This window comes from Chelonia mydas, chromosome 24 (genome assembly GCF_015237465.2).
Source record: "Chelonia mydas isolate rCheMyd1 chromosome 24, rCheMyd1.pri.v2, whole genome shotgun sequence".
NCBI classification, from domain to species: domain Eukaryota; kingdom Metazoa; phylum Chordata; order Testudines; family Cheloniidae; genus Chelonia; species Chelonia mydas.
In genome coordinates this window covers 5,982,602-6,009,815 of record NC_051264.2, presented here as the reverse complement: position 1 = coordinate 6,009,815, position 27,214 = coordinate 5,982,602, and the positions used below count along the sequence as shown (strand labels likewise).

At 55.4% G+C, this 27,214-nt stretch overlaps 2 protein-coding genes across 3 annotated transcripts; one reads left to right on the top strand and one right to left on the bottom strand.

Annotated features, from left to right (window-relative positions):
- Positions 1 to 8,667: 8,667 nt before the first annotated feature.
- Positions 8,668 to 17,623, top strand: LOC102945967 (gonadotropin-releasing hormone II receptor). 2 transcript variants are annotated; one of them, XM_037882657.2, is made up of 4 exons: positions 8,668 to 9,075; positions 13,705 to 15,161; positions 15,681 to 15,885; positions 16,988 to 17,623. In XM_037882657.2, exons 2-4 carry the CDS (start codon positions 14,586 to 14,588, stop codon positions 17,476 to 17,478), a joined length of 1,272 nt encoding a protein of 423 aa, XP_037738585.1. In that variant the 5' UTR covers positions 8,668 to 9,075; positions 13,705 to 14,585; the 3' UTR covers positions 17,479 to 17,623. The 2 variants fall into 2 exon arrangements, with proteins under 2 accessions (XP_037738585.1, XP_043390926.1); XM_043534991.1 differs by lacking the exon at positions 8,668 to 9,075 and adding an exon at positions 13,209 to 13,298.
- A 1,668-nt stretch (positions 17,624 to 19,291) lies between these two features.
- On the bottom strand, positions 19,292 to 25,320 carry RBM8A (RNA binding motif protein 8A). Its single transcript, XM_037882659.2, has 6 exons — positions 25,161 to 25,320; positions 23,283 to 23,342; positions 22,578 to 22,655; positions 21,839 to 21,975; positions 20,700 to 20,836; positions 19,292 to 19,679 (listed from the first exon to the last, which is right to left on the bottom strand). Exons 1-6 carry the CDS (start codon positions 25,225 to 25,227, stop codon positions 19,634 to 19,636), a joined length of 525 nt encoding a protein of 174 aa, XP_037738587.1. The 5' UTR covers positions 25,228 to 25,320; the 3' UTR covers positions 19,292 to 19,633.
- Between the last annotated feature and the right edge of the window lie 1,894 nt (positions 25,321 to 27,214).

The window sequence follows — 27,214 nt, the reverse complement described above, 5'->3', positions numbered from 1 at the left end:
CAGTGAGTCTGTGACAGAGCCAGAATAAAAACCAGGAGGGGTCCTGGCTCCCAGCCCCCTGCTCGGGCCAATAGACCATGGTCTGGTGTAAACAGAGGAAGGGAGGGGAGAATTATCCCTGGGGAAATTGAGGCAGGAGAAGAATGATGCATGCAGTGGAGTGGTTTTGGTAGGGTCTCTCTTGTTTTCAATGCACTGCTCTATGTTTATATTAGCAAAGGCCAGTCTGAGGAGCGCCCCGGGGCTGTTGGAGCCGGGGGATGAGGTTTGGGACAATCTTTCTTCCCCAGAGGGGTTCGTCCCACAGCCTTGGACTGGCCCCTGGGAAAGCTCCATCTTCCACACAGAGCTTTCCCCTGCCAGTAGAAAGTCCTGCTGGGCCAGCCAGAGGTGCCGGAACTAGGGGTGCCGGGGGTGCTGTAGCACCCCCTGACTTGAAATGGTTTCCACTACATAGAGGATTTACAGTTTGGTTCAATGGCTCTCAGCCTCCCCCCCACCGTCCACTATAAAAATTGTTCCAGCCCCCCTGGGGCCTGCGGAGCAGAGCTAGCAACCCCAGCCCCGAGATTCAGGCTCTCTGAGATCCACCGTGAAGCTACGGACATTGCTAACAGGGGAGGCGCCAGAACGGAGCTGGGGGGAAAGCCCAGAGACAGCAGGGGTGGCCCTCACCTCTGCACTCCCAGCCGCCTTTATGTTCCACGCATAAGCCATTTTCCCTGAGCTGTTCTGTTCTGGAACCCGCCCAGGAACGGCTGCCAGGACAGAGGCGTGAACCCTTCGCTCAGCTATCTCACAGCTCCGCTCCCTGCCCGATCTGGGAATAGAACCCAGGAGTCCTGGACCCCCGTCCCCTGCTCTGACCCAAAATTATAAACTGTGTGGGGGCAGGGACGGGCTTTTTGTTCCATCTATACAGCACCTAGCACTGTCGGGCCTTGGTCTGTGACTGGGCTCGTAAGCACTGTGGCTAGTAATCACACTCCCTTCCAGCTCCAACAGCAGAACCCAGGAGTCCTGGTCCCCAGTGCCCTGCTCTAGATTACACTGCTGGGCTCTAGATCCTGTCCAGGTCTGCAAGTGGACTCCCAATCCCATGCCCATTGCACTCGACCTTGTATCTTCCAAAGCGCCGCTCACGGGTTTGGGGAACATGGCTGCAATTCCCTTTGCGCCGGCCCAGCTCTCTCTTTACAGAGCCACAGGGCCGAGCAGGCGGAGCTCTGGCACCCTTCGCTGCTGGGGTGAGGGGGAGAAATCCAGCTTTTTCTCTCACTGCACCGGGGCCTGATTCTCCTCCCCCCTGGCCTCGGAGTGTCGTAGATTCCCAGGCCGGGCGGGACCACTGTAATCTAGTCTGACCTCCTGGATAACACAGGCCAGAGACATGCCCTGAAATCATTCTTGGGGGGAACAGAGCTTTTAGGAAAAACAACCCGTCTTGAAACCCATCCCAGCTGCTTCAACGGGAGCATACTTCAAAAGCATGCGGCTGCAGGTGGGGAAACACCTGAACAGGCTGGACCGTGTGTGTCCTCTGCTCATGAGGCCTGATGAGCATCCGCACAGGAGATAAATAGCAGCATGTGTCAAAGAAGCAGCGAGTGTCTGCTCTTGTCTGCCCCTGTGACCCCCCCCCGCCCCACAAACTGGATATAGACCATGCAAGAGGCAGCCCAACCTGCTGATCCAACTAGCAGCCCAGTGCTGCGCTGAGCCCAATGGGCCTGTGACAAGCCCGAGCCAGAAGCGACAGAGAAATGAACGGGATTCTCTTCTCGCAGCGTCTCTGCCCGGTGGCCGCAGCGCACGGTAAATTGGATCTTACAGGGAGGCGTTATTCTGCAGCTGGGCTGGTGTTCGGGGCTGGGAGAGAGTAGGGTGAGATGGGGACAGGGTTGATGATGCCCCTGACCAGTGAGCATGGAATCAGGGGACTGGTATTGCTGGCCCATCAATAAAACGGGGGACGCCGGGGAGTTAGGCTGGGAGCAGCTCACCCCAATGGACAGAGCAGCGCATGGGGTTTAATAACGTTTCACTTGCCCAGCGGAACCTGTATTCAGCTTCGCTCTTTGCAAAAAAACCACCCTCCACTGGCTTGCTGATCAGACGGCCCCTTGGCTACCATCACGGCTGAATCCAGACTCCAGCGCTTATGGTCCAGAGCCGGCCATCTGCAACCCCCCGTCACTCTGCCTCCTCTGAGGAGTGTGCTGCGAAAGAGACAGAGTTGTCCAGTGGTTAGAGTAAGGGGTCCTGGGAGGCAAGACTTCGGGGCTTCTCCATGTATCTCTAGGAAGCGGCATGGTCTAGCACTGGCTGCAAACAACCAGGAGTCAGGACTCCTGGGTCCTATTCCCAGTTCTGATGCTGGTTTGCCAGGTGATCATGGTCAAGTGGCTTCCTTCATACTTTAATCCAACAGGAAGGCCAGGCCCTGGAGAGCACAACCCTGGCATTGTACCAGGCCCACGGCGGGCTGGGCCGGGGGCTCCAGGGCGGGTCACTCAGTCCAGGCGCTGACTCTGACTCCAGTCCCGGGGCCCATGCTCTTGTCGTGCCTTGATGGAGCCTGGCCCGGCTGGCTGCCGATCCAGGTGGCTCGGGGTCCCTGAGGCAGGGGCAGGGAGGAGAACTCACTCCCAGCACCTGTTCTGCGCCGTTCCTCTCGCATGTCTGTCCGCGGCATCCCCTGCGCTGGGCCAAGCGCTGTCGCCATAGTAAAGGGACGGTACTGGGGCCAGCTCCCATTTACTCCCTCCGTACACAGCTCTGTTGATACCCCTCAGTCCTGGCCCAGAGGCTCCCCACCCTCTGCTATTCCAGTCCTGGGATCCCCCTGTACGCAGCTGTGCCTCTGCTCCTCAAATCCTGACTCACAGCCGCCCCCGCCTTTCGCTCCTAGGCTTTCCTGACCTGCTGTCTCTCTCTTAATCCAGTCCTGGGATTTCCTCCCCTGACCCCCTCACTGTGCTGATGCAGCCTCATTCCCAGCCTGCAGCCTCCTTCGCTCCTGGGCTCTCTGAGGAGAGATTGCACAGCTGGAGCGATAGGCACAGCAGTTTGGGGCATGTGCAGAAGTGGGACTGGGCAAGAGAGACCCACCAAACTCGCAACACTAGTGAGCTGCGCCCGACTGTGTCCAGTCTATGCCTCAGTTTCCCCATCTGGACAAGGGGGGTAATGCTATTCAGCCAGCTTTGTAAAGTGGTATGAGATCACGGGGCACCTACAAATGGTTAACATTTAACCGTCGGATGGCTCGGCAAGGGATGTGGCGGCTTCTCCCGTCACGGCATGTCTTTGAATCACGACTGGGCGTCTCGTTTGAAGCCGACACCATGGGCTTGGCGCAGGAATCAGCAGGGGAGGTTCTCTGGCCTGGATTAAGCAGGAGGTCAGACGAGATGATCAGGAGAGTCCCGTCTGGCCTTCGACGTTACGAACGAGTGCCGTGCATTAGCAGGGGGCACACGCCAGACATTATTACAGCCCTGCCTCAATCGAGATCCAGGCCCTGTACAGCCACCTGGCGAGAGACAGTCCCTGCCGCAAAGTGCCTACAATCTAAGCAAAGAAGACAGTCACAGGGGAAACAAAAAGGAACTTGCCCCAGAGCTAGGAATAGTACCCAGGCAGTCTAGTTCAGAGAGCAGGACCCAACGCACCCACCCATACGATCTCCTTTCCCCCTGGCTCTGAATGCATTGTCTAGAATGCTGCCGGAGACGCCAGTGCCAAGTTAGAACCGATTGGCAGTGTTTTATGTGCTATCAATGGCCGATTCATTTCATTATGGCTGCAGGGTCTGTGCCAGTCACGCCACCGGCTTTCAAATCAATGCAAACTAATACAAAGACTTTGCCCGTCTATGGATCCTTTCAGAGAAGAGCTGAGGAAGAGATGTCCATTTCCGTGCACCAAGTTCTTGCTTATTCAAGCTCCCACAGCTCATCCCACAATAGGGGGTGTCACAGAGTGTGGGGGAGTCCAGGCCCTGCATTCCTCTTCCTGGGATTCACTGAGACTCTCAGCCAGCCAGTAAAACAGAAGGTTTATTGGACAACAGGAACACAGGCTAAAACAGAGCTCATGGGTACAACCAGGACCCCTCAGTCAAGTCTTTCTGGGGGAGCAGGGAGCTTAGATCTCAGCCCTGGGGTTCCCTGCGTTCCACCACCCAGCACCAAACTGAACCCCCCCGCGCAGCAGGCTCTCTCCTGCAGCGTTTGTCCACATTCCCAGGCAGAGGTGTTACCTTCCCCCACCCCTCCTGGCTCAGGTTACAGGCTCTCAGGTTTCCCATTCCCAGTGAAAAGAAAAGAAGTACTTGTGGCACCTTAGAGACTAACCAGTTTATTTGAGCATAAGCTTTCGTGAGCTACAGCTCACTTCATCGGATGCATACTGTGGAAACTGCAGAAGACATTATATACACAGAGACCATGAAACAATACCTCCTCCCACCCCACTCTCCTGCTGGTAATAGCTTATCTAAAGTGATCACTCTCCTTACAATGTGTATGATAATCAAGTTGGGCCATTTCCAGCACAAATCCAGGTTTTCTCACCCTCTGCCCCCCCAGCCCCCACACACACAAACTCACTCTCCTGCTGGTAATAGCCCATCCAAAGTGACCACTCCCTTTACAATGTGTATGATAATCAAGGAATCAAGGTGGGCCATTTCCAGCACAAATCCAGGTTTTCTCACCCCCCCCCCGCCACACACACAAACTCACTCTCCTGCTGGTAATAGCTCATCCAAACTGACCACTCTCCTTACAATGTGTATGATAATCAAGGTGGGCCATTTCCAGCATAAATCCAAGTTTTACCAGAACGTCTGGGGGGGGCGGGGGTAGGAAAAAACAAGAGGAAATAGGCTACCTTGCATAATGACTTAGCCACTCCCAGTCTCTATTTAAGCCTAAATTAATAGTATCCAATTTGCAAATGAATTCCAATTCAGCAGTTTCTCGCTGGAGTCTGGATTTGAAGTTTTTTTGTTGTAAGATAGCGACCCTCATGTCTGTGATTGCGTGACCAGAGAGATTGAAGTGTTCTCCGACTGGTTTATGAATGTTATAATTCTTGACATCTGATTTGTGTCCATTTATTCTTTTACGTAGAGACTGTCCAGTTTGACCAATGTACATGGCAGAGGGGCATTGCTGGCACATGATGGCATATATCACATTGGTGGATGTGCAGGTGAACGAGCCTCTGATAGTGTGGCTGATGTTATTAGGCCCTGTGATGGTGTCCCCTGAATAGATATGTTGGCACAGTTGGCAACGGGCTTTGTTGCAAGGATAGGTTCCTGGGTTAGTGGTTCTGTTGTCTCTGTGTATATAATGTCTTCTGCAGTTTCCACAGTATGCATCCGATGAAGTGAGCTGTAGCTCACGAAAGCTTATGCTCAGATAAATTGGTTAGTCTCTAAGGTGCCACAAGTACTCCTTTTCTTTTTGCGAATACAGACTAACACGGCTGTTACTCTGAAACCATTCCCAGTGAAACTCCCCTGCCACATTCCCAGGTCTACACTCCCCCCTCCCTGCTGCGTCACATTGTCACAGGGGGTGTTAACCCGCATTATCCTGGCCACGTGCCATTCCTCCTCCCTACAGCTTTCAGCGGGACACAGCCTTCCTCTTCCTTTCAGTCCTAAATGATTGTGTAGTGTTGCTGAGTGACATTAAATAGCTGCCACACCCCACCCCAGAGGTGGCTGCATTTCAGGGGTGGGTGAAGCTGTCCCTTACACACCTCACCAGGTGGCTGAGATGAGAGTCCTGATTACGTAGCATTTTGTTAAGTGCTTTGATGCTCCAAGGTCAGGTTCTAGGAAAGGGGCAAAAAGGCTGGATTGGGAGCCAGGAGTCCTGAGTTTTACCACAAGTGCGTAAGATCAGCTGGTTAGAGCAGGAGCCTAGGAGTCCTGAGTTCTGGTCTCAGATCTGCCACGGATGTGCTATGTGAATGGGACGCTGCCTCTCTGTGCCTCGGTTTCCCCAGATTTAAGAACAGGGATGATGGCCATGAGGCTTAGTTCCTCAGTGTTTGTAAAGTACTTTGAGACTGCTGTACTGAAGGGCAAAGAGTCATGAACCATTTGTCTTAGCACGTGCAGGTTCTCTGGCCTCTTCCCGACAGCTGATCGGATAGCGTACCGTGTCCCACGATGCTTGTGGACAGGAAGATTGGCTGCCAATGCTAACACAGGAGGTTTAATCTGCCAGAAACAGGGGCCAAAGGGCTGAGCCAAAAAAAATCAATCCTGCTAATTAAGACAGCACTGAGCACCACCAGGGAGAACCCAGGGTGAGCAGCAGGCTATGGCGAGCTGTGTTTGGTAGCTCAGGGGATTGGGATCCTGTCGATTGCTGGTTCAAATGCGGGTGAAGTCGAAAGATTATTTTTGGGGCATGTGACTGTTTAGCCTCCCAAGGACCGAAATGCTTCAGTCTAACCCTCCCGAGGGGCTCCCCAGAGGGGTAACTGGGTGCAATTCAAAGCCTGTGCTATGCAGATCAGACTAAGTGAGCTAATAGTCCCTTCTGACCTTGAGCTCTAAGGGTGCATCTCCTCAGCCCATGGCAGCAAGCCAACGGGCTCACGCGGCCATGCAGATGCTGCAGCTTGAGGTCCCGCTTTGGAGCATGAGCTGTACCTTCAAAGCACTGGCTAGGCAGCTGCTTTTAGCAGGAGCCCCAGTCCGGCAAGCTGGGCTCGGAGGCGGGCTGCTGCTGGCTGTGTCCCCTTTGAACCGTTCTGGCTTTAAGGCCAGCCGGGCTCAGCAGATCATCCAGTCTGACCTGCTGCCTGAGAACCTCGCCCAGCGATTCCTGCGTCAAGCCCCCCCGGCTCATGGGTTTCTTACTGACAGTCACCTGGTCCTGAGTTAAAGCCTCCAAGTGCTGGCCCATCCACCATGTCTTTTGGGAATCCAGCCACGAGTTACCCTCCCTCTGACAAATACGCAGCATCTCTGAGCTTGAATTATTCTGCAAACCCCTCCCTGGGCTGCGGTGGTGCTCAGCCGACAAATTAGCCAGCACGACTGGCAGCATCGGGCCTACGGGGAGTGAACTTGCTGCGTCAGCCACTAACATGACCCCTTAGCATGGCCTCAGGCTCGCCCCGTGCAAGAATTGGCAGCTCCTAAGCAGGGGCCATCTTTTTGTTCCGTGATTGTACAGCGCCTAGCGTAAAGGGGCCCGGCCCATGACTCCTAGGTGCTACAGTAAGACAAATAATAAATAATAATAAAATCGCCCGCCTATGTGGCTGTGCAGCACCCAACTGCAATATTAATAATAAAAACACTTTATAAAAAGCCAGTGGAAAATAAGGCAGAAATACTAGGAAGGGAGATGCTGTCAGATCAATGGTGCATCTGGCCCAACACCCGGGGCCTGGGGCCAGCTGCTTCTGAGGAGCGCTGGTTGCAATTTTACAAGCAAAAACAAATTTTCATTTTTTAAAAATGGCCTTTTTACAGAAGTGAAACTGTGCTGGGTTTTTTTCATTTTTTTTTTTAACTTCTCAAATTTTTTTGGACAAATCCCCAGAACAAAGAAAAAAAATAATTTTTTTCTTCCTCCGCCTTCATTTCTGAGAGCCAACATGGAGGTGCAGGATGGAGCGGGGCAGAGAGACAGGAAAGAATAAAATCTAACCTCCTCGCCCCTTTTTGAAACTGAAAATGTCTTAGAAAAAGATATGCCTGAAATGTCAACTGCAGTTTTGGTGCCAGATTTCCACCAGACGAACCACTCTGTCTTTTTAAAACAACAGGCAGATTTTGAAATTTTCAAAACCTTCCCCCCAGCAATAGATTACCCATTTTTCGACCAGCAGAGACAGGTGAAGAGAATGCTGCAGTCGCATCACTAGCTTCAGACATTCCAACATCATGATTCAGGACCCCTAAAAAAAATATCATTCATCATCACTAACCTTCTTGGTTTTTTTTAATTCGCCTTCTGGATTTGGAGCATTTAGGGGTCAGGTTTGCAAGCATTTCTCTGCAGCTCTCACAGCTAGAAACGTTTATGTTTTAACAAAAGCTCATGCCGCACGTCACATCACAGTCTCACATCATCACATGACTCCAGGAGCTGGGGATGTATGGAAAAGTCCAAACGTTAACAATGATCCTGCACAACAAATGTAGCTGTTGCAGAAAAATCTCTCTGGGAGGAAGTGAAGAGCCCTTATCTAGCATTTGTCAAAGCACTTTACAAAGGAGGGCAGCATTCTTACCTCCACTTTATAGATGGGGAAACTGAGGCACAGAACAGGGAAGTGACTTACCCCAGCAGCAGAGCCAGGAATAGAACCCATCTCTCCTGAATCATAGCCTAGTGCTCTCTACCCTAGAGGTTAGTTTATTCCCTGAAGCAGATGGATTTAGAGCCCTGCTGAATTCCCTCTCGTTTATAACTCACTAACCGAGGGGCTGTTGCCCCATAACTATCCCCCGGGGGCATTTCTTGCACCTGCCTCTGAAGCAGTGGGTCCAGTCTGGGAATTCCTATGGTGCTTGGATGCCCCCCTTAGCTCCAGACTCTTTAAGCCAAGAAGCACGTCCCCATTGCACGGGGCCCTGCCAGCCCATCAATAAATAACGTCCCGAGCGCCGCTTTCCAGCTCAGCCTCTCCGGCGGGGCCGGGCCCTGCGATTTCCATCCACCCAAGCGCCGCTCAGCGGGCATCTCTCGGGGTGGGGGGAACAGCCTCCCGCCCCGCGTAGCCGGCTGGGGAGCGGTGCACCTTTAAATAGCCGGGAGAGGGGAAGGTGGAGGAGGGGAGGGGTGAAGCAGCGACGGAAGACAACCAGGCACCGCAGTGACCTCCAGGAGCCGGAGGAGCGGGTCCGGAGCCCTGGGCCATTAACCGCCGGGGCGCCGCGGGACCCGGAGAGGGGAGGTCCACCCTCGCGGCGTAGGGCTTTGCCAAGGAGCCGGGGGGCGGCGCGGGGAACTCTCTTCCTCCTCCCCCGCTGGAAGGATCTTTCTGCGGCGTGCCGGGGGCTGCAGGGGCGGCAAGCGCCCAGGGATGGTAAGGGAAGCGCCACCCGCGCCGGCGGGTGCAGGGCGGCTCCGAGACAGGGCGGAGGGAAGCCGGGCAAAGGAAGGAGGCACAAATGGATCGCGCTGTGCTCCGAGCCGGGGGAAGCGGGAGCAGGTGTTGGGGGGGGGGGGGGTTAGAGGCAAGCTGCACATTTGAATGGAGAGATCTGTTTCCTAGGATGTGGCCTTATCTCCCCATCAGAGCCCCCATCACCTGATGGGACTTTTCAGATTAGCCCAGGACAAGCCCTTGGGGACTGATCCCCTCTGGCTTGCCCTGTGCCTTCCTCTACATCACCGCAGCAAGGGGGCGGGGGGGTGAAACACCATCAGGCCAGGCCAGCACGGGACCAACTCCCCCCCCTCCTGACCCACCGCCTCAGGTGCCAGATGGCAGAGACTCGGCCCCTGGGAAATGGCCCTTGGGTCTTCCAAAAGCCAGCTAAAGCCAGGCCCAGACTAGCTCCTGGGACCGGCCAGTCCTGCTCGCCGTGGGTTAGTGTGTGGCAGCGAAAGACAGCAAGGAGGGGGGGTGCAGAGACCTCTCCTGCAAAGACCCCGCCGTTCCCTCTGTGATGGATTGAGCCCGTCATCCCCGGGGGGGGGGGGCAGGAGACGGGACAGGGGTAATGGATCCATGGGGTTATTGAATCCAGTGCCAGACGGGCCCATGGGGGCCACCTAGTCTGACCCCCTCCCCGTGTAACACAGACGGACGGCAGTGGGATGGGGGGGGCCCGGGCTGCGATCGGGGGCCGTGGCCGAGTGTGCGTTAGCCTTGCCACGTCCGGGCTGGGCTCTCCAGCAGGTGTGACCCACAGGGCTAGATCTGGGCCTGGGGGTGGGGGGGAGAGGCAAGGGGGTGCAGCGATGCTGCCGGAGGGGAAGGGGTTAAACGGCGGACCTCCCTCGGCTGTCCGCCCTCGCTGTTTAATGACTTCCTTGCCTTGCCGCTGGCACCTTCCTCCCGGAGCAGAGAGGGGGGACCCAGGGCAGATCCCCAACCCCAGCTGCCAGCTTCCCTTATTCTCAGTGGCAGCCCCCGCCCCCCAGGAATCAAGGAATTGGGCTCCCCTCCTGAAGTGCCACAGGGGGGCCGTGGCTCAGGGCAGAGTGGGGCGGGGGGAGCTGAGGACATGCCCCCGCCCAAGGGAGGGGAGTCAGTGCGGTCCATCCCACTCCCCTCCCAGGGCTGGGCACAGAACCCAGGAGTCCTGATGCCCCAGTCCCCCTTGTTCGAGATCCCACTCCCGTCCCCTACAGCTTGGACTAGAAGCTCCAAGAGCCCAGACTCCCAGGCCCCCCCCGCCCCCCCCCCCACACTCTGTAAAGAGCGGGAGGTTCAGAGCAGGACAGGGGCTGGAGGGGAAGTTTGTCCAGCGCTGAGAAAGCCAGGCTTGCCAGCTGTCATGTTCTCCTCCTCCCAAGACCGTAAGAGGCAAAAAAAATGCACCAGGTACCAGTAAAAATAAAACCAACCCCAAACACCCTTTGGAGCCGAATTACTCAGCAGCCCTCCTGGGCTCTGCCCCTCGGGGACAACACCAAGAGCCAAAGAGAAGCTACAGACAATTTTGCACCTGACTAGTGGCTTAAAGTATTAGCCTCCCAAATTGGTCCGTGGTTGCTATTATTTATATTGGAGTGGCACCTAGAGGCTTCATACCAAGATCAGGGCCCCATGGTGCTAGGTGCTGTACGTACACATAGCAGGAGACAGCCCCTGCCCCAAAGAGCTTACCATCTATATATACAAGGGAAACCGAGGCACAGAGAGGGGCAGTGACTTCCCCAAGGTCACTAGCAAAGTCAGGACTAGAACCCAGGTCTCCCAAGACCCAGACCACTGTGCTTTCCGCTAGGCAACACTGCCTTCCCTCCAAGATTGCAGCTGTTTCCCCCTAATCCCAGCATTATTCAATGGCTGTAGCGAGGTACGGGGGAGGAGCTGGGTGTTAGATGTATAACCGCTGGGAGGGTGGAACCGAATGCTTGCCCTGCTTTCCTGGGCCTCGGCTGCACTCCCATCAGGGGAGGTGGGGGGCTCCCAGGAGAACCAAATCCCAATCAGGAGGCTCAGGAGCTGCTCCCTCTGAGGTACAAAAGACCCCCAGGACAGCTGGGGTGACCCTGAGCCCATAAAACGGGCCAGCTGGCAAGGTAGCGGGCCACCTTCCAGATTTCCTGGGACAGCGACCTCAAACAAGGGATGATCCTGAGACAACCCGGGCAGGTGGCCGCCCTGGGAAGGGGCTATAAATTTTGCTGGAGTCTGATGCCTGCTGAACAGAGCAGCGGTGAGTCCATGGCAATTCCTTCTTCTAAACACCAGAAGGAGACACAGGGGAGGCAGCAACTAGGTGGGCAGAGCTACCATGACAGGTGTCCTCGGTGGAGTGGCATCTGCCGAGGTCCCAGTGCAGGATGGTATCAGGTTAGCTGAACTCGATTGAGGAACAGGTTGAAGCTAAACTGAAATAAGCAACTGTTAACTTGAAGTAAGAGCATCCAGAGAGAGGCCTGCACTGGTCTGACTCAGGTTTAAGGAACAATTGTAGTTTACCGGCGCAGCTGCCTCAAACAGACCAGGTCTAAGATGCACACCAGCAAATCAGTGTGAATGCAAGCTACAAGCTGAGGGAGTGGATGGGGTTGTGGTTTACACCCTCACCCTGCTGGGCAGTGCAACCTAGCGGATAGGGCACCAAAGTGGGACTCAGGAGACCCGGTTTAATTCCCAGCCCTGCCCATGGCCTGCTGGATGACCGTGGGCAAGTCATTTCCCCGCCCCGTGCCTCAGTTTCCCCATGTGTGAAATGGGGATAATAATCTTGCCCTCCTTTGTCAAGCGCTTTGAGATCTACAGATGAAACGTAGCCTGAATCCCCACCACAGGTCGGGCTCCCTGAGAGGACTGAGCTGCCCAGCTAAATTTTGGGGGGTGGGGGGCATCCTGGCATCAGAAATATCCCCCCCCCGCTCTACTCCAGCATCATCCCAAGGGGCCTGAGTGTAACGGAGAATCAGCCCCTCTCCCCCATCTTGACACATGCCCTAGTTAGTGGCTCTAATTCCAAGGGAAATCCCAGGGGATTCCACTGGGGAAACCCCCTAGCGACAGCTCAGCCATGAGAATGTGGGACAGGTCTCTGTGCCAGGCCCCTGGTAGGCAGCTGCATTCCCTTCTCCAGGCTGCTGGAAATAGCTGCAGCCCTCTGCCTCTTATCACTGGCTCCTCTTTATTCTTCCCTGCCAGCAACTAATAAATCAGCTGCCAGCAAAGCCTCCCAGCAGCTGAGCTAAAAATAAAGTGGCTAGGACAGGTCAGGGTGAGGTGGCTGTGGTAGGCATATTGGGACATGCTGGGAAGCAGGCTGGCATGCACAGGGCCTGCACCGGGGTCCAGCTTGGAATCTGCCAGGAAACGGGCATCCCATCTGGGCTCGGATCGACCCTGCTGCTGCTCCCCTAGCTCTGGGTGAGGCAGGCTTCAAGCCCCACGAGACAGCCAGGTTCGACACTGCTGCTTGCATGGCTAGCGTAGTTCAGGGTTTGTCCGATTCTCAGTCCATGTGGGCACCGTTCCCACATGATATGTCTTGTCCTGCTGCTGCCCGGGCTGACCCGCGGTCTCCGAGGCTCAGGATGGCACCTCCTGCCAACACTGAGCAGTGCCATCTGTTTGGCAATCTCTGAGGAGCTGCACCCATGCGAGAACGCTGGGCCATGAGAGATGGGGAGCTGCTGGCAGCCGAGGAGCAGAGGATGGGGCACAAGATATTGGGGTGCTGCTGGCAGGCATGAGGAGCCGTGGATGGGCACAGAGCGAGAGTCTTAGAGGAGCCGTGTTCCCTGGGAGCCACAGAAGATCCCCAGCACAGGGCAATAATTGATTAATGAGCCAGCAACAGCCAGGGCATAACAGGAATCTTTGTCACTCTGAGCCAGTCCCTCGGCTCCGATGGATGCTGGATTGATCTCACCTATAGATCGCCGGGATCTGGACGCGGTAGGGTGGTTAGTGACTTCTCAGTCCTCGGGGACCAGGCCCATGCTCCGAAAACCACTCTAGGGTCTGGAGCCTTTTGTCCTTAGAGCACCCATAACCATCCAGGTTAGCAGTGGCTGGAGGATGAACCCATTGGGCGGCCCGCGTGAGAGGAGTTTGGTGGGTCTCAGACCTGTGCCCAGGTGCCTGAAGTATCCCTCAGGGTAAGAAAGAGACGAGCCAGGGCTGAGCTGGACCCATACCGGAGCAGGGTCTGTCCTCAGCCTGGCCCTGTGGTTCTCTCTGGCACTCCAGTCCCTAGCCCAGGGCTGCTCAGCCTTGGGGACGCTGATCCCACGCCAGTTCCCACCTCACCAAAGCCACCACCGGCCCCTGTTCCCGTCAGTCCCAGAGGGCTGGTCCCGGGCACAGAGCTCTGCCACAGGGCGCTCATGCTCTGACCCCGTACCCATCAGGAGCGTTGACTGCCTGGGGGCCAGCTTATGACTCAGTGGTTGGCACCCTCTGCAGAGGGCCCAATCGAATGGGCTTTGGGGACTTTTGCCCCTTTGTGGCAGGTAGAAAAATAGCAGCTATCTAACACACTGGTCTCTTTTGGTCCATTCACAGATTCCTGGAATCCAGATCTTCAGGCCGGTGGCTGTTCTGTCACATCCCAGGGGTGGGAGCGAGAGACTGATGCACACCATGTAAAGCACAGCTCGCCCCACATAGGTGTGTCTACACATTGCTCTGCAAGCGCCAGGGTGGGCTGGAATTCACCCACGCGCATCCACCCGAGACGACACTGATACTATGCAAGAGAGGCAGTATCCTTAGATGTTGCTGGCTGCCAGGGAGTGAAAAGCGCTCGGGGGGACTCTTACCCTGTAACAGCCATGGCTAAGGCCTAATCTGCACCCCAGAGAGCACCTGCGTTCGGAGGCACGGCCCGGAAGAGCTTGGCGGCTCCGTATTAAACTTCCACCCACCCCAGCAACGGATTGTCCTTAAGAGCTGAATTCAACTACAGGAGCACTTCTCCCATCTGGGGAGGTGACGGCCACCAAATTGAGCCGGCCAATGAGATGCAAGCTAGTCGTTACCTCGTCAGAACCAATCCTGATTGGCCGATCAGAGATTCACAGGTGCCTGTTCACGCCTGTGAATCTGGCCCACCTCTGGGGCTAGTGGAACCAGAGGAGCCTTCCCTATTTAGTCTCAGCAGCACAAGCCACGAGGGAGTTAACTGCTGCTCTGCAAAGAAGGAATAAAGTTCCCTGAGCCAGAAGAAGTTGGTTCTTGTTAAATCCAGAGCAGAAGCCGGGCAGCTCCAGTTTAGTGGAGTCTCCATCCAAGCAGCAAAACATGCTCAGGGTCTCCGAGCCCTGCCACAGTCTAGGAGGAGCTTGGCTTCCCGGGAACGAGCTGGATTCAGCCTCCTGGATCCCAGCTGCTCACGTCTCTGTAAGGCTGTGCAGACTCCGGGTGGGAATACCCAAGCCTCCGATATGAACGCCACTTTTCGCATGAAGGTCAGTGAGCTGCTCGAGCCGGGGTCGCCCGCCGTGGGCAACCAGAGCCGCGGGCAGCCCTGGGAGGAGGTAGAGGTCTCGCCTGGTGGTGGAGCCAACGCCAGTCTGCCTAGCGAGGAGGTCTTCCTGCTGCCCACGTTCTCCACCGCCGCCAAGGTCCGGGTGGCCATCACCTTCGTCCTCTTCCTCTCCTCGGCCTGCTTCAACATCGCTGTGCTGTGGACCGTCACCCAGAAGTACCGCAAGAGGCCGCATGTCCGCATCCTCATTGTTAACCTGGCTGCGGCCGATCTGCTGGTGACCTTTGTGGTGATGCCCTTGGACGCAGCCTGGAACATCACGGTGCAGTGGTATGCGGGTGACCTGGCCTGCCGGGCCCTCATGTTCCTCAAGCTGGTGGCCATGTATGCCTCAGCCTTCATCACTGTGGTGATCAGCCTGGACCGCCAGGCAGCCATCTTGCACCCACTGAGCATGGGTGACGCCAAGAAGAAGAACAAGGCCATGCTGTGCGTGGCCTGGGCCCTGAGCGTGCTTCTGGCACTACCTCAGGTAAGTCATCATGGCAATGGTGCAGGTAGGGATGGACCGTGGAATGGACCCCGGGGCAGGCTTCCCATGGCGCAGCCTCCTTTTGCCATGGCATTTCTGATACTGCCAGGGTCTAGTTTAGGTAGAACAGGCCTCTGATGCACTGTGGTGTGGGGGTAATAGACTGGATGGGCCAATGACCTGATGTAGTATGAGCAGGATACAGGGGTACTAAACTAGATGGATCAGCTATAGGGATACAAGACGAGACAGGCCAATGGTTTGATGCTGTACAGCCAGGACACCAGCCTGCGGGCAATGGATCTGGGATGGGCAGAGGATGAGCTAGATGGACCAGTTGCCAGATACAGCGTGGACTGGAAGTGGCCTAGATAGATGGATCTGGTACGGGTCGGAAGCAGGGATGCTGGAGCACTGGAGAGGAATACGAGAATGGATGGCCAGTGCTGTGTCCATGGTGTAGCTCCTGTCAGGGTGCAGAGATCTAACTGTTTCTCCGGGGGGGGGTGTCTCTTCCAGATGTTTGTCTTCCACGCAGTGAGCCGCTCCCAGCCCATCTACTTCATCCAGTGTGCCACGGTGGGCAGCTTCCAAGCCCACTGGCAGGAGACCCTCTACAACATGTTCACCTTCTCCTGCCTCTTCCTGCTGCCGCTGCTCATCATGGTGCTGTGCTACTCCCGCATCCTCATTGAGATCTCTGGCAAGATGAAGAGAGCTTGCGGTGAGCCCGGCCCGCCTCTTGCGTCCCCCGGCCCTCGCCCGTGAGCTCCCAGAGTGCATGGACCCCACCCCTCCCATTCACTGCAGCAGGGGGTCTGCATGGGGGGACCAGTCTGTGTGGGGTGTGTGAGAGCAGGTGTATGTGGAAGCGCATGCGTGTGTGTGGAAGCGCATGCGTGTGTGTGTATATGTGGGAATGCATGCCTGTGAGCACGCATGTATGTGGGATCACATGCATGTACATGTATGAGCATCTGTATATAAGCATATGCGTGCAGGTGTGTACATGGGAGCGCGTGTGTGTACGTGGAAGTGTGTACATAGGTGTGAGCGTGTGCATGTGTGCACACATTTGTATCTCTCCTTTGCCTTTCTCTCTGCATCCTTCTTGCCTTGATTTTTTTTCCTCCATCCTCTCTGCCTTTTTTTCCTCTGTTTCTCCTGAATCTCTTTCTTCCTCTCAACCAGCACTCTCTTTTCCCTCCATTTCTCTCCCACTCTGTCACCTTCCTTCCTTGGTCTCTCTCTCTCCCCTTCCTTTTCTTCCTCTGTGTCTCTTTTCTCTCTTCATACCTCTACCTATCCATCCATCCCCACACATCTTTCCATCCATCTTCCTCCTCTGCCTCTCCTGAGGGGAAAATCAATCCCAGCCCCTAGCTGCAGAGAACGGTCCGCTTCATGTCCCCCCGCACTCCGGCTGTGGCAGGCCCTGGCTTGGTGCCACGTGCAGAACACCCCGCCTCCTCCTGGGTGCTACCCGCTGCCATGTCTGGCTTGCCACGGCCCATTAACCCAGGCAGCCAGCAACCAGTCCCCAGCTGCCCTCCACCATGGGCATTTCTTCAGCTCTGGAAGGCTGCGGGGACCCGTGCCAATGCTCACATACACGCTGGCTTGGAACATGGGGACCCTCACTCTTTTTTTCCCCCTGTCTTTCACATTCTATTTCCCCTCCTCCCTCTGCTCAGTTTCTTTCTTGTTCTCAGTCTCCTGCTCTCCCTTTCCTCATGCTCCTCCAAGCGCTCTGCTTCACCCTGCAGAATTTCCCTCTCCCCTCCCTCTGTCTCCCCTCTCATTGTTCTCCCCCTTCTGCCCTGCAGTCTCCTCCAAGGAGGTCCACCTCCGCCGCTCCTACAACAACATCCCCAGGGCCAGGATGCGCACCCTGAAGATGTCCATTGTCATCGTGCTGACCTTCGTCCTGTGCTGGACCCCCTACTACCTCCTGGGCCTCTGGTACTGGTTCTCCCCGGAGATGCTGAGCCGGAAGAAGGTGCCTCCATCCCTCAGCCACATCCTCTTCCTCTTCGGCCTCTTCAACGCGTGCCTGGACCCCCTCATCTACGGCCTCTTCACCATGCACTTCCACAGGGAGATCCGGTGCGTCTGCCGCTGCACCCACCGCAGGAAGGAGCAGGCCTCCGCGCTGATTGGCTCCTTCCGGGCCTCCACCACGGCTGCACCCATCAGGAGTGCCAGGGAGGACCAGGGGGGCACGGGCAAGTACGAACTGGAGGTGACGGCTAACATGGCCCTGCCTGCTGGGAGGTGCGAACTGTGCAGGAAGAAGATAGTGGAGAGTTTCATATGAGTGGACCTTTGCCACGCCTGGACTCACCTCCGCTTCCCAGCAAGGGGGAGAGCCCCGTGGGAACCCCATAATATGTCCAGTGGGGGCTTCTGGGCAGTTGTTCCTTCACTCAAGCACCCACCAATAAATCCAAATTATTTTCTCAGCCAGTGGCCTCTCCTTGATCTCCTCCCTTTGTGCCCATCTGTCTCTCACTACCCAGAGCTGCGCCAGGCTGCACACTCCCCAGCTGGCATGGGTGGAGGTGGATGCAGAGAGCGGGCTGCCATGGGCCTCGGCTGTGTGAAAAGGTCGCCACTAAAAGTCTGCTAGCATTATGGCCTAGTGGACAGAGCCCTAACTCAGGAGAGCCAGGGTTTATTCCCAGCTAGGCTGCTGGGTGACCTTGAGCAAGTCACTTTGCCCTCTCTGTGCCTCAGTTTCTCCATCCGTGAAATGGGGAGAAGGATCCTGACCTCCTTTGGAAAGTACTTTCAGATCTACTGAAGACAAGAGCTAGGGAGTATTGTTATTTTCCAGATCCACCTCCCCACTCAAACACGCACGAAGGAACCTGGGCTCCTGTTCTCCAGAAGGGATCCCCAAGTTTGCACTTCCATGATACTGTCCCCCACCAAATAGACCAGTTGGTCCCTGAGTGCAGAAAGCCTCTGCTCCCCCAACAGAAACAGGGAAGGTGGGTTTGGGTCTTGATACTTTTCCAAGGGGTTCCCCCACCCAATAACTCCCGTCAGTCAGTGTGAACTAGTGGTCAGTAGGATGACAGGACTCCTGGGTTCTAGACACCCTTAGTGACAGAGATGGATGTCTACACTGCAATTTTATAGCCCCGCGAGCCCAAGTCAGCTGACCCGCGCAAGCTGTGGCATGCATCTTTCACTGTAGTGTAGACGTACCCTGGCTGTGCGGCCTCGATCTTTTCCCATCCTTAAGTCTAATGCAGCAGGAAACTGATGGGCGCTCATGGTAGAAAAGAAACTGTTTGCCCCAGGCAGAGCAACCCAGCAACTGACAGGCAGGATAGTCTAGTGATTAAGGCACTAGTCTAGGATTCATATCCCTGTTCTGCCACAGACTTCCTGTGTGTGCTTGTGCAGCTCACTTAGCCCTTCTGTACATAGGAACTAATAGCCCTAGCCTACCTCCCAGGAGGGTTGTGAAAAGACACATATTGAAGGTTTTTAGATATTATAGTGATAGAAGCCAGATAAGGACCTTAGATAGAACCTATAAATCTCCATGTCCTATAGGTTGGGCTTTTCTTTTTTGGGGTTTCTTAATTTCATTTTTGGAGGGTTATTTTTTTTTTTTTTTTAGCAATTTTTGAGCTCTACGTAGATTTTTCAGGGTTCTCGCTCTGTAGGTATATAAAGTACTGTTTCAAAGAGCATTAAATTAAAGCAAATCAGGGACCCTTTAGTGCACGCCAGCAAGATCGCCACCAATTAATTCGTAACACGTCAGTGTGCCTTGGAAATCACACTCGCTGTAGTCCACACTACGGCTCTGTTAGACAAGTCCTTGATACACGCCAGGGAGCAGGGATGTTACCTGTACAAACTGCATTGGACAAGGGGTGCAGACAATACTGAAAACCATTTCCAGCGTTTACCAGATAAACATCAATTTTGATTGTATTGGGGGGTGCTTATTGGTTAAAATCTAAAACCATATGCTCTACTCATAGGCTGGACCAAAGACTAAGCTCTGCTTGAGACCGAAACCCAGGCATTGATGTGCCATCCGCTGGAACACACAGTCTCCCTTACAGATACAGGCAGACGTCAACAGAAGAGGACTTTAAAAAAAAAAAAAAAAAAAAAGCAGACTTTTATTCAGTATTTATGGGCAACATTTCTCCTTCAAAATGAGAGTCCCCTACAGCACCACTGGATGAGTTCTCTCATTTGAGGTGTCGGAGGTCAAAAGAAGATTCAGAGTCTTATGCTAGCTTAAACACAAATCAAGAACTTTACAGATACTGTTAAAAATATGACCAAAAACTCATAGGTAAAAATGCCGCACAATTAAAAACCCAGAAAGAGATTGAGGCAGGAGTCTGCACATCCAGCTTACGAGAGACTTCCTGCTTCCAGAGCTGTGCAGGGAGAATTTACACCTAGGAACCATCAAAAGGAAATGGAGAAATGTGAGATCAGCGTCGTCTCCTGTCCGGACTCCTGCTCCGCCTACGCCCGCCCCTGGAAGACAGACAGGGACAGAATTATATATATGCTAGCCTGAGCTAACATCTCGAAAGATTTGAAAGCTATCAACGACTTCTATGCACAAGGACCACGTTCCTTGCCAAAGAAATGCAGCGCAACAGGAAAATATTCTCTTAAAGCTCACGCACAGATCTCAGTGCGCTTCACTAACGCTAGGTACGTCGGGTCCCTGTTTTACAGAATCTGAGGCACAGAGCCCTTAAATGACTTGCCCAAAGTTACATGCGTCAATGGCTGGGTCCCGACCAGTAAGATCTCTTGACTGCTAACCTCCTGCTCAGACCATTAAATAACTGAAGAACACAATCCAACAGCATTCCCAACGGGCGAGAATTATTCATGATCCACTAGAAATTTAGCCCAGGGTTAACATTCCTGGTCTTGAACTTCTCATGATCTCAAGAGGTCAGGCCTTCGGTTTCACCCCCGCGGCAGAAACATCAGGATCCTAAACCACAAAAGAGCTCTGAAGCGGCGTTTTACTACAGGGTGTTTTCCAGAGAGCTGTTCCTGGAAGCAGGCGGCACAGACTCGGTGACATTTCCTGCCCTGCTTCAGGCAGTTCCTTTGTCTGTAGGACAAAGACCATTTTCCTCCGGGAGTTCCCAACATCGCTGGATGAAAAGCACAGAGGCTAAGGTGAAAGCCCCTAGAACATGCACTTGGACTGAATGCGGGAATTCAAGAGTTTTACGCAGCAGCTCCAGGTAAAAGAGGGAGAGAGTCACTCCATGGGAAAGAATTTCCAGTTGGTCTAACTTAAAATCCTGTTCACTATTCAGTGGCTTCAGGGCTCTCAATCCATCACGTTCCACCAGCATTAGAAAGCAAGTGTTCTCCACACTGCTGTGGAGGGTCTCCCTTTGTGAGAGAGCATGAGGCTAGCTCAGACTCCATGACTCACTCAATCCTCAATATCTCTGATGAGACGCCAAGCTGAGGACCAACCTGGTGTCACCTGGGATGCAGCCCTCAACCCTGGCAGCATCTTACCTTCTCTTTCCTTTTGGAGGCCCCCTGACAAAGCACCAGTCCACGCTGATTGGCTGCCCCATCAGATCCTGTCCGTTAAGACCTTCCATCGCTGCCTGGGCTTCTTTGTACGTTTCGTATTCTACTAGAGTGTATCCCTGTGGGGTGCAAGGAGACAATCCTCAGCCAGCGAGTGGCCCAGTGGGGGGCTTAGCGAACATGCGAGAGGCTGGGCCAGCCTTGAGAGCAGATCACAGAAACCATCGAGAGCCGCCAGTACACTCGGCTCCACTGTTGGCATCAAGAATGCTGTCAACAATGGCAGGAGAAATACTGACTTGGCAGTAAGTGGAGTAAATAAAGTGCGCCCTACCATAAATAGAGATTTTCAATTAAACACACACACACACACACACAAGCTGCCTGAACTCGTGCCTTGAACTGTTAGTTTTAACAGGATTTAATAGAGAAGGGGGCATTAACTATTACACTGATATGTTCCCTGCCCCTTTGCCTCCCCGGCGAGCTCAAAGCACATTAGTTAAGACTAAGCAGATTCATTAAAGCCTCACTGGTCTATGTTAGCAGTATTCTCCTCAATTTAGAGACAGAGGCCCAGAGAGCTGAAGTGACCTACCCCAGATCACACAGCAATTCAGTGTCCAGGCTGGATTCAAGAATCCCATCTCCAGTCCCTTCCTGCTCTAATCAATAGATTACACTGCCCCCGTCAAAGCTGGGAACACAACCCCAGAGCTCCTGGCTCCCAGCCCTGTGCTCAGTTTCTTTTCCTCTCCTAATTGCATGGGGGCAATTTCATCGGCATAGCTCCCTAGCTTACCTGGTCCCAATTACCACAGTATCTGAGCACCATGCAATCTGTAAGGTATTTATCCTCACACTTCCCTTCCCCGACCCCGAGGAAGGGCAGTGTTGCTATCCCCATTATGCAGATGAAGCACAAAGACACTAAGGCTCACATCCTCAAAGGTGTTCTGGTGCCTTGCGCCTATTGAAACCAATGGGAGTTAAGAGCCTACATACTTCTGTGGATCTGAGCCTAAGTGACCTGTCCAAGGTCACATACCAAGTCTGCAGCAGAGCAGGAAATTGAGCCAAAGGGGAATGCCCTAACCACTAGACCATCCACCCCGTCCTACCTTCAGGTAGCCCGTTCGTCTGTCTAGATTCAAGTGGATGTTCTTTATCTCGCCATACTCTGCAAACTTGTCATGAATATCCTCTTCAGTGGCCTCCTCATGAACTCCGGTGACAAAGAGAATCCAGCCCTCCACCGCTGTAGCCACGGCATGCAAGGAAAAACAATGCTCGTTACACAGAAGGCAGGACGCGCTCCTCTGCTTGGTACGCAAACCCCACTGCCCACACACAGCGCCTGCATCTACACATGCAGGATGGAAAGGGATCCTCCCACTGCTTAGCTTGGAACCCATTGGCAACAGGGGGCTAAGTGAAAATGGCTGCGGAATGGATGGAGGACTGAATCTAGCACTGGTAAAAAGGCAGCTTGACAGCCCTGGAGGCAGTCGTTCTGTTATCCACACAGTGCGGATGGTCTGGGCACAGTGTAAATGTCATTATAATGATAATCCCTAGTTCGTATATGTTGCTTTTCATCGGTCGATCTCAAAAAATTTTTACGGATGAGGAAACTGAAATGCAAAGAGTTGAAGTGACTTGCCCAAGGTCATCTCACAGACCAGTGGCAGAACTGGGAAATAGAACCTAGGGCTCCTGAATCCCAGTCCAGTGCTCTATCCACTACACCTCATGATCTCTCAGAATAGAATTGGTTTCCCCCCATCTTTAAAGCAACCCCACGCAGCCAAGGCTGGGTGTCCACACATGCTAAACCAAACATCTCTAGCAGATACTCACATCTCTGAGGCCCAGGTTCATCCCCATCTTGTTCCACGCTGTCATAGTCCTCACGTACTCTGGCCCTCGAACCTTCCTCTGGGCACACGATGGGGGGAGACAAAAATTGTTTGAGATGACTCGAAACATTATGCTAGTGCTTAGCGACCAGCCAAGAATGCAGCCCCATTGTGCTAAGCACTGTACATACAGTGGCAGACAATTCCTGTCCTGAAGGGTTTCCGGTCTAAATACTCTTAAACATGTATTCTAGCTGTTCTAAGCACTCCTGGGCACACACATATGTCCCTGCACTTAAGCTTTACAGCACATAAAATACTGTAGTGACACAAGCCTAGTAGTTAAAACAGTGATAAGCATCAGACTCCTGGTGACCTTGGTCAAGTTGTGTCACCCATGTATATAAGCTGGAGGGGTCTATTTTACAGACTGGGGAAACTGAGGCAAAGGGAGGTGAAGTGACTTGCCAAAGGACAGAGCAAGTCAGTGACAGAATCCCGGATGGAACCCCGGAGTCCCGATTCCCATCCTAAAACACACTCCTGCGGCGTAAGCCATTGGACAGTTTCTGTTTAGAAGCAGCCAGATGACTGACTGGAGATGACTGCAGTAAGTAGCCAGACCATTCCAGTTAGCTACATGGCACAGGAGATCCCTCGTGATTCACACACAGGGTAACTCCATCATTCACAACAAGATTATCACCTGAACCAAATCCTCGGCCTTTCCTCTTCTTTGCTTTCTCCTTCAGTTTGTGGATGCTTTCTGCAGAGAAATTCAACGTGTTAATTTCAACTGGAAGGAAGTCTGAAGCAGGCCATTTGGGGTAGAAGGGAGGGGGGGGAACGTTATCGGATCAGAACAAGGCTCGACCTAGATGGTGCAGGCCTCAGAACAACCCCAGGGCAGGGAGGAACTCAGGGTCAGAACCGGGCGAGCCGGGCACAGGGGGAGGCCGGGTCAGAACCTGTCGGGGGCGGGGACTGGACTCGGGGGGGCGGGACCGGGCGAGCCGGGCGCAGGGGGAGGCCGGGTCAGAACCTGTTGGGGGCGGGGACTGGACTCGGGGGGCGGGACCGGGCGAGCCGGGCACAGGGGGAGGCCGGGTCAGAACCTGTCGGGGGCGGGGACCGGACTCGGGGGCGGGGACCGGGTGAGCCGGGCACAGGGGGAGGCCGAGTCAGAACCTGTCGGGGGCGGGGACCGGACTCGGGAGGCGGGACCGGGCGAGCCGGGCGCAGGGGGAGGCCGGGTCAGAACCTGTCGGGGGCGGGGACCGGACTCAGGGGGCGGGACCGGGCGAGCCGGGCACAGCGGGAGCCGGGTCAGAACCTGTCGGGGGCGGGGACCGGACTCGGGAGGCGGGACCGGGCGAGCCGGGCGCAGCGGGAGGCCGGGTCAGAACCCGTCGGGGGCGGGGACCGGACTCGGGGGCGGGACCGGGCGAGCCGGGCGCAGGGGGAGGCCGGGTCAGAACCTGTCGGGGGCGGGGACCGGACTCGGGAGGCGGGACCGGGCGAGCCGGGCACAGGGGGAGGCCGGGTCAGAACCTGTCGGGGGCGGGGACCGGACTCGGGGGGCGGGACCGGGCGAGCCAGGCGCAGGGGGAGGCCGGGTCAGAACCTGTCGGGGGCGGGGACCGGACTCAGGGGGCGGGACCGGGCGAGCCGGGCACAGCGGGAGCCGGGTCAGAACCTGTCGGGGGCGGGGACCGGACTCGGGAGGCGGGACCGGGCGAGCCGGGCGCAGCGGGAGGCCGGGTCAGAACCCGTCGGGGGCGGGGACCGGACTCGGGGGCGGGACCGGGCGAGCCGGGCACAGGGGGAGGCCAGGTCAGAACCTGTCGGGGGCGGGGACCGGACTCGGGAGGCGGGACCGGGCGAGCCGGGCGCAGGGGGAGGCCGGGTCAGAACCTGTCGGGGGCGGGGACCGGACTCGGGAGGCGGGACCGGGCGAGCCGGGCGCAGGGGGAGGCCGGGTCAGAACCTGGCGGGGGCGGGGACCGGACTCGGGAGGCGGGACCGGGCGAGCCGGGCGCAGGGGGAGGCCGGGGACCGGACTCGGGGGCGGGACCGGGCGAGCCGCACGCAGGGGGAGGCCGGGTCAGAACCTGTCGGGGGCGGGGACCGGACTCGGGGGGGCGGGACCGGGCGAGCCGGGCGCAGGGGGAGGCCGGGTCAGAACCTGTCGGGGGCGGGGACCGGACTCGGGAGGCGGGACCGGGCGAGCCGCACGCAGGGGGAGGCCGGGTCAGAACCTGTCGGGGGCGGGGACCGGACTCGGGAGGCGGGACCGGGCGAGCCGCACGCAGGGGGAGGCCGGGTCAGAACCTGGCGGGGGCGGGGACTGGACTCGGGGGGGCGGGACCGGGCGAGCCGGGCGCAGGGGGAGGCCGGGTCAGAACCGCACTAAGCCCGGGTCGGGGGGGGTCAGAGCGGGGGGGGGGGGGCAGCAATTCTGGGCTCCGACCCATCTGGCTGCGGGGAGGCCGGGCCAGAACCAGCCCGGTCCAGGGCTCCGGAACCGGACAAGGCCCAGCGGGGAGGGGGCCGCGGGGCGGGGCTCGGCCCGGGCCCCCCTTACCGTCCCCATCCTCGTCCATGGCGAAGTCCTCGCCCCCCGCCTCGTGAAGATCCAGCACGTCCGCCATCTTGCCCCCGCTGCGCCGCGGCTGCTGCTGAGGAGGGGACGGGAAGGCGGCCGGGCCGGGACCGCGCTGCACGCCGGGAAGCGGGTCGGAAGTGCCTCTCCAATCCTCGGTGAATCGCGCGGGCGCTGCCATCTTGGGAAGGGCAAGCGTTTTTTCCTCTGCTGGCGGCCACCATCTTGATAGAGTCACGTGCCCTCGCCCCAGTGTGCTGATAGCCGCCATCTTGAGAAGGTCAATACTGCCTAGTCTCTCTGTGGTCGCCCTCTTGAGGAGGGCAGGCTGCAGGTTTCCCCCATCTCCAGTTGCAGCCAGCTGCTTTCTCAGAGCAACCAGCCAACTCCCTCCTCCTCAGCTGGGCCTTGGGATTCTCCTCACTGCCCCATGAGACTATGTCCTTCCTTCTCCCCCACTCCACTCCTCCCACCGACCCCCACTGGGGTTACCACCTTTGAAATGTTAACTGCCTCGCCAAGCCTGCCACACCCCCTCGCACCCGCCCCCCAACATCACTTATAGTAGCTAGCAAGATAACACATTTTGCTAAGATTGATAGCATCCCCCTCTCCTCACGCACGCATGACTCTCTCACACGTGTGTGCGGGGACGGGCAGACAGCTGCTGTATTTTCACCAGTTGTGATCGGCTGTTGCTTAACTGGGGAAGTGGGAAAAGGGCAGTGTCTTTAGCTGGACACCCCACCTTTTAACAGTGGATAATTATCCCACTGTATTGTGATAATGCAGATCTTTAGACGTACTTAAAACAAAGAAACGGACAGATTAAATTATTTTTCTGGCAACTGACAACTCCATAAAAACCACCAGTCAGGCTGGTCAAATACCAGCCAGGTGGTAACCCTACCCCCCGTGTTGCGTCCTGCACCCCATCCCCCCTTCAGGGACTCGGGATCCCCCCCTCACTCCTGAGGCTGGGCCCTAGGTTTCCACACACACTTCTGGCCCTGAGACTTGGGTCACTCTTCCCACCCTCCTGGCTTGAAATTGATACTCCCTCCCCAGTGGGGTAGCACCTGGGGCTCTATGGGGTGGGGTCTGGGGTGGATAGTGGTGGGAGACACTAACTTCCTATGCCCACCTTATTTATATTCCCCAACCATCTGCATCACATAAAGCACATAGCTCCAGCCTGCTTGGCGGATCTCCAGGCACTTTTCCAGTGTTGCCATCCACACCTGATTACAAAGCAGGAGCTAGGCCCCCAACAAATCATGAAATTGCCTTAAAAACTAATTGCTAAGATGCTGCACTAATTCAATCTGCCTTACACATCAGGAGTACTGTAGTATAATTTAAAATTATAAATGTGGGCATTCTTTTTATTTGCCTTTTTGAGTCGGGGGGAGGAGGGGAGGTCACATTTTCAAGTTTCCTTCTGTAGCAATGTGTGCTAGAAACTTACTTTTTAGAGTATGATTTTTTTGTTTGTTTGATTTTAAATGAAAGCGGAGATTGTCCTCTGATCACATGACTCCAGGAGGTGGGGCTTTGAGAAAAAGCATCAACTTAAAACAAAAATTGCAATAAAATCATTGGTGGGGCAAGGGGCACCCAACACTAAATTCACATCCCCTCCCTCCACCAAATAAATACAAACAGAGGGAGAATCCCTAAAATAGCAGCTCAGATACGGACGTCTCCCCACCATCCACAGATCAAGGACAGTCAAGGCAACATCAGGACAAGCTTCCCCAATGCACTACTTCACCATAACATTGCATCCCCCGTTCCCTGGAGCAGTGACTCTCCGTCTTTCCAGACGAACGTACCCCTTTCAGGAGTCTGATTTGTCTTGCACACTCCCAAGTTTCACCTTACTTAAAACTGACTTGCTTACAAAATCAGACACAAAAACACAAAAGTGTCACAGCTCACTAGTACTGAAAAATTGTCAACTTCCTCATTTTTTTACCACGTAATTATAAAATAAATCAATCGGAATACAAATACCAGACCCTCGCTAGAATGCG